Here is a 12,012-nt window from a genome sequence, read left to right on the forward strand (position 1 = left end):
AATTTAAACAATTTAACATTAACTAACTTTGTTTTAATTCATCATGTCCTAATACTTGTTCGCAAATTAATTCATGTTATAACTGAAATTGACTACATGATTCGGATTAACTTATCGTTGACGAAAAACCTTATGAATAAGGAACTTAATTAATTTTTGCCAAACTGATTCAATAACGCCATTTTTACGTTATTTCTTCTATTTTTTGTTATTAAACAGTTTTAATTAATAATCAAGCTTAAATATATTTCCTAATAATATGGTTAAGGCGTTATTTAATATGTCGCTATAATATGCCTAGTTATGCCAAAGGACAGTGATTTACAGAATAATAATACATGAATAACCTAAATACAATACAAAAAATTAAATTAAACTAAATTAAAAATTTAATTCTCCATTCTTCATTTCAGCTTACAAAATGCCAAAATTACAGTTGTGTACCTGATATTGTCAATATAAGAAGAAGAAAATCAGCAACGTAATACGTAACACAGCAACAACAACAATAACCAGCAATAACCAGCCAACGAAAATCCCAGTGACAGCTTTGAAAAATTCAAAATAAAATCCAAGAATGCCGAAAATAACGGACAGAAACCAAGGGAAATTTTCAGATTTTTGAAAGGCTATTTAATCTTCAACCCTTAATTTCTACACCTGTATACCAGAATATTTATCAGGTGTGTACTACTTTCTCTTCTAATTTTCAACTTTTTTTTTTATTTTCTCTTTGTATGTTTTTCTTTTCTTGAGAGTTTGAATGTTTTTTTGGAATAAATGTTCCGCTCCTTTTTTTTTATCTCTCTTTTTTTCTCTCTCTGTCTTTTTTTTTTCTATCATTTTTCAGACTTCTATATATAATCCCCACCCTTTAATCAATTAAAATCAATCCCTTTCTCTACCAAACCCATTATCTTCCCACTCATCCCCATTACATTAAATAAATATATCACACCACCCCATTATATTTTTGTCCCCCATGCTTTATTTAAAATAATGCAAGATTCCCCTTTAATTTAAATCTTGTCCCCCCTTTATATTAAATAATCATATCACAACCCACCCCATTTCATTTTGTCCCCCATGCTTCAAATAAACAATTTCAAAATGTACAATTCCTAAACTACCCCTTCCGACCTTACTGAAATTACCAAACTACCCCTGAACGTATTACAAATTTACCAAACTAACCATCAGCTATAACACATTAATTAATCAAACTTAACCAAAATATAGACAATATGATCAATTTCTAACAATGTTCAAACAACAATATGAACATGGATGAACATCATAACAACAATATCACATGAACACGATTTTAACAACATTTCAACAACAAATCACATGAACACGAATTGAACAACAAAGAACAACTAAAATTTGATTGAACAATATTTTAGCAACAAACAATCCTATTTTTGGATTCAACAACAACAACAAACAAAGTATGAAGATTTCTAAATTCAATCATATTGAACTTAAAATCAACTCTAACAACATTACAACAAACAATTCTTATATTAAACTTTAAACAAGATTATGAGAACAATTCAAGCAATAATCATAAATGGTAAACAAGAAATCAAACTATACAAAATTCGGATTCAAGATCATCCAAACAAAGTATGAACATGAATGAATCTATTTTAAGACAACAAACATGACGGATTAAACGATTAAAACAATATATTCCTTTAATACAACTAAATTCTTTAAACAAATAACAAGATCGACGAAGAAACAATTATGAACTTAAACTTGAACTTAACAATATTAACAATTTCTAACAATACATAAACACATGAAACAAATTGAAGAAATAGTTGATTAAATTTCAATTTGAATCTAACAAACATCAAACTAACAAATATTCACTTAAACAACAATACAAACATGAAATAAACATGAAAAATAACTAATTAATCTTTCATTTTGAAATCTGAAAATTAATTTTAATAAAACACATGAACATGAATAAAACCAAAAATCAAATATCCAACCATAGACATGAACAAAACAAACATTTGCCGATTTTAGATTCGAAAAATATCCAAACGAAATACGAACAAAAATAAAACTCAAAAACTACTAACCGGATCGAAACGAATATGTACGGACTGTTTTGACGAGCCTCGACCAAAACTCGACCAAACGACGACGACCAAACTCGACCAAACGACGACGACCAAATCTGAAACAAAGCTCGAACACAAAATATAGCGATACACAGTCGAAAGCAGAAGCCGAAGCAGTAGCAGTTGGATTTGGTTTTGTTTGGACGGAGCTTCTGCTTCAGCAGTAGCGGAAAATGATGGAGAAGGTCGATGCACTGGATGTAGCGAAGAAAAAATAACTGGGGTGTGTGTTTGGTGCTTGCGCGAAGAAGCTTGCAAGCAGGAGCAGCTGGCCATGGTGAGCTCAAGCAGCAACGACGCAGCAGGAGTAGTGCTCGACGAGCAAAACGCAACCAAGGCAGCGGCGAAGCAGTCGGGGAGGTCGACGTGGATGGCGGTGACGTTGGTTGTTCCGAGCTGGACGTAGCGGGCAGCAGAACGCTCATGATAATATGAGGTGAAGAAGAAGAACCAACCATGATCAGTTGGAGCTCGACAAAGACGCAACAATGGGGCTTTCTTCGGAAACCAACCATAGTTGCTCCAATTGTCAAGTTTTCCGGCGATTGGAGGGGTCATTTGGAGACGAGGAAGAAGATGGAGACGTGATGTGAAGAGTTGGTTGTCGATGGGGCTGGTGAAGGGCAGCCATGGACGTTGGGTTGGAGCTTTGGAGGAAGAAGGAAGAAAAATGGGGGGGGGGCGGATGCTTAGGTATTTTTAGGGTTTTTCTTTTTTTTTTTTTATTTTGTTTGTAAAATAATAGGGGTGTTAGTTATGGACTGGGTCGACCCAGTTCGAAATGGACTGGGTCGTAGGCAAGATTGGGCCATTTTTTGGGCCTGTGGCTTGAAGTTGAAGAAGAAGCCTAATTCCGATTTTCTTTATATTTTCGCTCTCTTTTCTTCTTTTATTTTTCTAAAACTAAATTATAAAAATACTTAAACTATTATTAAGAACTAAATTAAGTTATAAAAGTGCAAATTAACTCCCAATAACAATTAACGCATAATTAAGTATTAATTAAGCATAAAATTGTATATTTGGACATTAAATGCTAAAAATGCAAACGATGCCTATTTTTATAATTTTTAATTTTTGTAAAACAAATTTAATTATTATCAATTATAGAATTAAATCCTACATGCAAAATGCGACATATTTTTGTATTTTTTATTAATTTAGCAAATAAACACGCACAGACAACTACAAATAATTATTCAAAATATCATAAAATTGCACACCAAAGAAAATCATTTTATTTTTGAATTTTTGGGAGTAATTCTCATATAGGGCAAAAAATCACGTGCTTACACATGGTATCATGAGAAAGAGAGTAAAAACACGAAGGGTGATACCGTGCCATGATTTATACCATTTTACATCGTACATTGCATTGTGAGGAAGAGAGTAAAAGCACGAAGGGTGATGCAGTGCCATTATTTATCTTCTTGGCATTTATACTTGTTTCATTAACATTTTTGTTAACTTGCCTTTCTTGTTTGCTCCTATATGCTTAATTGACTGTTTTATCTCACTTGCTACCCCATTAACTGCTCATGTATCCCATGCTTATCTATTTATTCCTACTCTTTTCTATGCTATATCTTGTAGAACTGTACATGTAGATTATCGTTGTCAAGTCTAGCCTCGTCACTACTTCGGCCGAAGTTAGGCTCGGCACTTACTCAGTACATGAGGTCGGTTGTACTGATGCTACACCTGCACTTCTTTATGTTGTGCAAATCTCGCGGCCGGACCCAGTGGGCATCGTTAGAGGGAGTAGCCTTCAGTCCACCTCAGAGATTTCAAGGTAGACCCGCAGACGTTTGTAGGCCTTGGCGTCTCCTCTATCCCTATTTTTCCTATTCTGTCTTGTTTATCTCTTAGTTTCTGAGACAGTTCATGTATTATTTTCTTCAGACTTTGTATTTAGTAATCTTTTAGTATGTTCGTGAGTTGGTGACTCTAGGTTTTGGGGATTATGTCGACGTATTGTATTTTGTTAATTTCTCTTAGTTTGAAACTTATCTACTTTCGTTGTTAAAGATGGTAAACTGTTTCTAGTTAATTCTTTTAAATTCCGCGTTATTATGTTAGTGTTGTGTCACACGTTGGCTGGTCTAGCGGGTTCAACATTAGACACAGTCACGGCCTGAAGGTGGAATTTCGGATCGTCACATCTTTACATAAATAGCCGGCCATACTTAATGTTTACTTTTTCTAACCATATACATAAATTATACATTGTCTATACATAATTATACACATATAATATATAAAATATGCATATATTATACTTCTACCGGCTAATTTTTGTTTAAACGATTGGGGATGCTGCTATTTGGGTTAATTCTTCCCATCATTATAAGGTAGAAATGACACAAGATAGCCATTCTGGAGGACTAATATTTAGGAATTAGCTAATGAGTCCTGAATTTCAGTTTTTTAGTTGAACTTTTCGAGACACAGAGTCCTGAAATTAAGATTTTTAGTTTGAATTTCCAGGACAAAATAGGTACTGACTAATAGGGGTGTGCATTCAATTTATCGATTCGATTTTGGCCCTTATCGATAATTACTTATCGATTATCGATTTGTACATATGCCTATTGTTATCGTTTCAATAAGGTTTCGATTTTTTCGATTTCGATTTAACGATTTTTGGGGCTTATCAATTCGGTTATTGATTACACCAATAAGAAAATTTACGGGATTCCACGGAAAGTATATCGCTATAAACACGCCTCACTAATATGGACAAAAAGAGGCTAAAATAAGACGAACACTGTTTATAACATAAAAATTGTGTCAACAAGCACATGCAACGAAACTAAAGTAAGGGATCAAATGTATACCACCAACACTTCAACGGTATAAAAAAATACATCATCACGGCTAATTCTGTTTTCAATTAAGAATATAAGAAATCTAAGGCTACTAACTTAAGATTAAAAACCATATAAGAAGGGCTAAGACATTATACATCCAGCATATTGACTATTTACTCTGCACTTGGTTAACATTTTCGTTCTGGCATTATAATAGGGCTGTGATGGATCAGTGCTAATCGACTCGACCCCATCAAACACAGCAGAAAAGGACTCACCAGCAAATAATCCGAGCCTTCGAGGTTTTGAAGTCATTGACAGTGCAAAGGCGATGTTGGAATATGTTTGTCAAGGAGTTGTTTCTTGTGCTTTTGCAGCAGAAACGTACGCCGGAGTTTGCCGGAGTATGCCGGAGTTCACTTTCTCTGTTGGGTTTGCAGTTCGCGGGAGAGAGGGAGAAAGGTAAAAGCGGCGCTGAAGAATGGGTAGAGAAAATAATAGGGTTAGAGACTTAGGGTAAAGGAAATAGTATTATAGAATAAGAGTATATTTGTCTTTTTAATATATCTTATCGGTTTATCGATAAACCGATAACCGAAGCGGACAAAATCGAAATCGAAATCGAAATCGATAAATCGATGAACCGATATCGATACACCGATAACAAATAATCGATTCGATTTATCATAAACCGATTCGAATGCACACCTCTACTGACTAAACCCTAAATAGTAGCTCTAAAATGGCTATTTGTGTAGTTTCCCCATCATTAAGGGCCTAATGGGCCAGGCAGATCATCTTAGTAATTCATAGCCCAAATGGAGGCAAAAGAGGTGGTAATGTTGCTGGCTAGCCACTTTTCAGCCCTGTAATTAAAAAATAGCAACTATCGTGAATTTCAAAAATTTACAGGTGAAACTCCATAACAATAGTAATATATATCCATGACATTGGCTATTTTTCAACTATAGGGGCTGAAAAATGGCTATTTGCGAATTTTGCCTCGCAAAAGAGCAACTATGAGCGACAAGAGTTTTAGCGCAACGACCAATTAAGTAACAAATCCATCGTAGCGAGGGCAAGTGCACAGATAGCCATTCTCAGAGATGTTATTTAGAGATTAGTCAGTACTTATTTTGTCATGAAAATTTAAACTAAGAGTGTGTTTGGTATGAAGGAAAACATTTTCCAGAAAATATTTTTTAATTTTACCATGTTTGGTTGGCTTAAATGTTTTGAAAAACATTTTCCTCATCAATTCATTTTCCTCCGATTAGAGGAAAATGTTTTCCCTATCAAGACAAGGAAAAACATTTTCCAAAACTCCTTCTCAAGCTTCCCCACCTTATTCCATACCCTCACCAACCCACGCCACACCCAACCCACCTAACCCCACCCCATGCCCTCTCTCCAAAAGTTTTTTTCCGGTCACCACCTACCCTACTACCCCCACCCAGCCATCCCCCTCCCCCAAAAAAAATTACCTTTTTTTTGTAATTTTAATTTTCTGTTTTTTGTTTTTTTACACCCCCCACCACCCCACCCCGCACAATTTTTTTTTGTAATTTCTAAAATTCTGATTTTTTTCTCTGCACCCCCACGCGCATATACCAATCCCGAATTTATATATATATATATATATATATATATATATATATATATATATATATATATATATATATATATATATATATATATATATATTCAATTTTACTTTTTTCATCTTTCGATTTACAGGTTCAAAATTGTACAAGTTCCAAAGTTATGAGTTCGGAGGTTTATATGTTTCAAAGTTTACGGGTTCGAAATTTCGCAGTTTCTAATGTTTTGCGGTTCAGAAGTTTATAAAATTTGTGGGTTCAGAATGTTGTTGGTCCGGAAGTGTAAGGCATCATGTTTATTGTATCAAAATTATTAAAGAATACTCTTGAGAAAACATTTTCCTTAATTTGTGTACCAAACACCGGAAAATGAATAAGATTGCTACTTGTTTTCCAAGAAAACATTTTCCACGGAAAATATTTTCCTTCATACCAAACACACCCTAAAAGTCGTAACGTCAAGATATTTTTGTTCTAAAATAAAACAGAAAAACTGAAATTCAGGACGCACTCGCTAATTTCTAAATAGCAGCCTTTTATAGTGGCTAAGGTGTTATTTCTACAGATTTGGGAGCAAATAAATGTAGCTTGAATGCTATCAATACCACGATTAACAGATGTGCAATCAATCGAGCTAAATGTGCATCGCACGACTTAACTTTAATAAATCGTCTAATATACAAATTAAATACTTTTTGAAATGTTTGAAAAATATATTATTGACATATGTCATGTTTTGTTGGTTAAAGCTTATATAAGGTCAAATATGTAGTATAAAAGTTCTCAGATTTTGAAATATCCGATATTTTTTCACCCTAAAATCGATAATCAAACAAGATTTTTTTTGAAAACTAAAACCAAACACCGAACCGTTATTAAAAAAACCAAAAAATTCAGTTTGGTTAATTTTTTTTTTCTTTTTTTACTTCTGTCCAAACTATGCCCACCTGTAAAAACGTATACACATTTCTAATATTCATTACTTTAATCGTATCTGTATTTATTCCCTTGACAGTTGGATCTCTCTTTATTTACCTAAATACTAAAATCTATTTAAAGCACACATTATCTTATGGTATTATTCTCAGTTTCCTTATGATAGTGTTTGAAAAAGCCAACAATACAACAACAACAACGACCCAGTATAATCCCACAAGTGGGGTCTGGAGAGGGTAATATGTACGCAGACCTTACCCCTACCCCGAAGGGTAGAGAGGCTGTTTCCAGGTTTAGAACAGAAAGATTTAGAGAAAAGCCAATAAGAGATTTGAAATTGTAAGTTTAAAAATGTTGACTATTCAACACAAAAAAAAATGAAAAAGTAGTACTCCCTGTTTAGAACCTATTTTCTTTTTGGTCCGTTCAACAAAGAATGAACCCTTTCTAAATTTGGAAACAATTTAGTATAAACTTACAACTCTACCCTTAATGAAAAGCTTTTATAACCACACAAATACTTTGAGCCCCTTTTTAACTTGTTTAGGACCACAAATTCCAAAAGTCTTCATTTTTTCTTAAACTTTGTGCTCAGTCAAACAGGTTCACATAAATTGGAACGGAGGGAGTAGTAACTTACTTTTAGAGTTAGTGGGTCCGATACGGAATTCAAACGAGAAATAGTAAGGGCATTAATGGAACTGAAAATTTGGAAAGTTTCCTTATTAGGAATGTGATAATTCTTTTTGGCACGGACTAATAAAGAAATAGATTCACATAAATTAAAACCGGAGGGAGTACAAAATCCAAGAGCCTTGTTTTCCACTCATACTTCCTATCATCTGTGTTACAAAGAGTTAGTTGACTCTTATCACTTGATATTTTGGACGAGATATCCTTTAATATGACATTTATTGTCATTGCATGCATTTAATCCGCATACTTAATTATGTATTCATTATCAATCATCATCAGCATCTTTGCCTAGCATTTATTATTACAGCACTATGATTCATTCTGCCCATCATCAAATTCATATATCTGACAGTTATTAAGCTTAACTAGGATTAACCTCTCATTTCATTCATTAAACCTCCTAAAGAAAGGTTTATCACGTTTTTGGTAAAACAACTACCATGAGACTGACACGATGAATGAAACCCTTTTCTCTTTTAATTTTAATTGTAGGTCTCGAGTTTGAACTTTCAGGACAAAGAAACCCGTGACAGCTAAGGAACATTTCCTCCTTTAATGCGTCATACGCGGCGCGAATCTGAATTAGCTGAGTGTTCCGAACACTAAATGATGGGGAAAGAAAAAAAAAAAAGCTCTTGCCTTTCATTCATTAACATGATTCCATTTCTTCACCGCCCCACAATAGTGAATCTTATCAAGATTTAGGTTCTTGTCACTTTATTCTCATGTCGTCATTTCTAACCTACAAAACTAGAGCGTGAGGGTCCATTTTTTGTCCATGCAACAAAAAACGTAGCCATTTGCCAAGGTATTTGATTCGAACTCTTCTTCTTCTTATTCTTTGTCTCAACTACAGTAATGGCAGGAAACGCCATTAAAAAACTTCAGAAACTGCCTCACGTGTTTGGCAAGGTTCTTGAATTGCCGTTTCGGTCCGATGCGGATGTGGAGGTGGAAGAAAACCCGGAATTCTTCCGTTTCGTCACCGAAATCGGCGTGCACGGTGATGTCAACAGCGCCATTGACGTTGGTAATGTGAGGGCTGAGGCAGTGGAGATACATCCTGGAGTGACGAAGATTGTGGTGAGAAATGGAGACAAAGGTGGCAAAGCGGAGTTGTTCTTGGAACAGCTGAAGGTGGACACGTGGAGGTTTAGGTTGCCTGCATCGGCAAAGCCGGAGCTGGCTACGGCGGTGTTTGTGGACGGAGAGTTAGTCGTGACGGTACCAAAGGGTGGTAATGGCCGTGGAGTTTACGGCGGAAGGGACAATGTTTTGGTACGCAGGCTTGTTGTTGTGTAGTAGTGAGAGCTAAGTCCTCCGTCCGTTCCATTTTTGTACTATGTATTTTAGTTTAACTATGCACGAAATTCAAGGGCTTCAACTAACCGTAAAGTTATTTTCGAGTGATTTATAGGTTACAAGTCGATCCGTAGCATTAGCCATTAACGACCGCCAACATCACACCCCTAAAATATATGTAGCTATTTAGCTAACCCTATATAAATATGGAATACTTTATGTACGGAGCTCGATATACACGAAATTTAAGAATGTACGAAAATGTTTCTCGATATTGTGTGATATATTGACTACATGATTGAAATTTTGCAAGTCCCTCATGCTGCAACAATTGAAGTTGCCGCTTTCTTATTTGACCGAGATTAGTCAAATGAATTTTTTCTTTGGTCATAATTTTCTTGTATTCCTTTTAAATTTAAATTTTTAATAATTGTAACTTATAATATTTTTTATATAATTTTCAAATATGTAAATTTTATTTCAAAAGGCTTAAAAATATTATATTTAACTCAAGAGTCCAAATTAAAGTTTGACCCTCTAAATTCGCAGTACCTCAAAAATTGAGACAGAAGTAGTTTTCTTGGGTTATGAATAGTAGATGCGACCAAGATACTTTAATTAAAATACAAAAAATTATTTCCTGGCCAAAGACTTGAAGAAAATGATGGAATACTGTACTACTCAATTATTTCGTGGTTGTGTATAGATGATTTCCATGAACATATTCTTCACGAAGAGTCATTAACTGCTCCGCAACCTGATTGTATTTTATAAATATTGATCAGAATTGAAGGAATTTTGCATATGAATAATACTAATAATACTAATAATAATAATAATAATAATAATAATAATAATAATAATAATAATAATAATAATAATAATAATTACCTCCTCAATACTTCCATCATCAATGTCAGTGTTGAAAGACAGCAGCAACCTTTCGTAAATCAGATTCTCTACATCCTCTACACCAATAGTTTCTGCTATATAAAAAAAACAATAGCATTTATACATGATTTAGGTTATATATATATATATATATATATATATATATATATATATATATATATATATATACGCTAGCAGTATAAAAATCCTTATTACGATCAGTTTAAATTAATTGGTTATGCTACATTTTCCACTATTTTCCTAACGATGTGAAATTATTATTAACACGTTTATTTGAAATGAAAGGACGGATCAAATATAAAGTACGAGAGTTGTCCTTTAGTGGTCTACCTGCATAAATCTGAATTAGTCGAATCAGTCCGCACTAAATATCATTGTAAAAAATTGTGTATTGGGAAAAGGATATGTACCATTCGATTGAGAAAGACAAGAAAGAATATCAAAGGAAAGTTGCTTTGATTTTTGAGGAGAATCTTGGCCACCCCATTCATTTTGAATAGCCATTTGAAGGCCTGGCCATTGAGATAAGAGCTTTGAAATTCCTTCTTGAAGAGGAGACAAAGACAACTTGGCTTTCACATTTCTATTATTTGTAGCAAGACATGCTTCATCTTTATTAGCATTAATAAAACCTTCCATCATTCATCTTATAATTAGTACTGCAAATGAAAGCTTTGTTACACCGCCAAAGAGATGTGGCAGGATGTATGAGAACTCTCACCCTTAACTAGAAGTTTCGGGTTCGAGTCCTGAGAATGAAGAAATTACCTGACCACTTTTTCCCTTTAATGGGCTTTACACGACGCGAACGTGAATTAGTCGAGTCAGTAGGTACAGAATATCAGATGATTATACTCCGAAAAAAGCTTTGCTCTCTCTCCTCCCAAAGAAGAAAGACGAATACCACATGGGCGCAATATATATATATATAGAGAAAAACAAGAGCTGAAAGAAGCAAATATATACAAAGGGAATGAAATGGCGCAAGAAGTGGAGATCTAGAGATAACTTAGGAGAAATTGAATGGTGCGCAAATATATAAGTTTATTTCCCTATGATGTTATCAACAACTAGGATAACTCAAAAAACCTAAACCAATAATTATTTCTAAAGAAAGATGAAAAAAAATAGAAAAAAAAAAAACAAGTAGTGCCAAATGCTAAGCTCTTAGGAAAAATGTCTCATATACATGGTTTACAAGTGACTTTTAATATTTGTAGCATCATAGTATTGGGGGTCAGAAGGGGAGCCTTGACGTAACTGGTAAAGTTATTGCCATGTGACTACGAGGTCACGGGTTCAAGCCGTGGAAACGGCGTCTTGCAAAAATGCAGGGTAAGGCTGTCTACAATAGACCCTTGTGATTCAATCCTTTTCCGGACACCGCGCATAACGGGAGCTTAGTGCACCGTGCTGCCCTTTATGGTATTGGGGGTCAGCATGTACAAATTAACTAGCTCATTGATTAGGTATGAATTCCAGTAGCATATGATTGGAGTAGAGTTTAAATTCTACGCCCAATCAGTATCAAAAATATTTACGCAATCAGGTCACTGGTCACTTTAAATGATGATTGACGGTTACTGCATTTAATAGAAAAAGTTAACATCGAAC

The 12,012-nt window shown here is 34.4% G+C and overlaps 2 protein-coding genes across 7 annotated transcripts; one reads left to right on the top strand and one right to left on the bottom strand.

The window, feature by feature from the left end:
- Positions 1-4,972: 4,972 nt before the first annotated feature.
- On the bottom strand, positions 4,973-11,305 carry LOC104249371 (uncharacterized). Of its 6 annotated transcripts, XM_070156428.1 has the most exons (4): positions 11,167-11,305; positions 10,809-11,057; positions 10,378-10,472; positions 4,973-5,425 (listed from the first exon to the last, which is right to left on the bottom strand). In XM_070156428.1, the coding sequence occupies exons 2-4, from the start codon at positions 11,038-11,040 to the stop codon at positions 5,300-5,302; spliced, it is 453 nt and encodes a 150-aa protein (XP_070012529.1). In that variant the 5' UTR covers positions 11,041-11,057; positions 11,167-11,305; the 3' UTR covers positions 4,973-5,299. The 6 variants fall into 6 exon arrangements, with proteins under 6 accessions (XP_070012529.1, XP_070012528.1, XP_070012530.1 ...); XM_070156427.1 differs by having other exon boundaries at positions 4,977-5,425; positions 10,809-11,305; XM_070156429.1 differs by having other exon boundaries at positions 4,985-5,425; positions 10,378-10,469; positions 10,809-11,305.
- Positions 8,968-9,790, top strand: LOC104249372 (uncharacterized). Its single transcript, XM_009805784.2, has one exon. It carries the CDS (start codon positions 9,043-9,045, stop codon positions 9,484-9,486), a length of 444 nt encoding a protein of 147 aa, XP_009804086.1. The 5' UTR covers positions 8,968-9,042; the 3' UTR covers positions 9,487-9,790.
- Positions 11,306-12,012: the final 707 nt, after the last annotated feature.

The sequence above is a fragment of the Nicotiana sylvestris genome, chromosome 9 (assembly GCF_000393655.2).
Source record: "Nicotiana sylvestris chromosome 9, ASM39365v2, whole genome shotgun sequence".
Taxonomy (NCBI): Eukaryota; Viridiplantae; Streptophyta; class Magnoliopsida; order Solanales; family Solanaceae; genus Nicotiana; species Nicotiana sylvestris.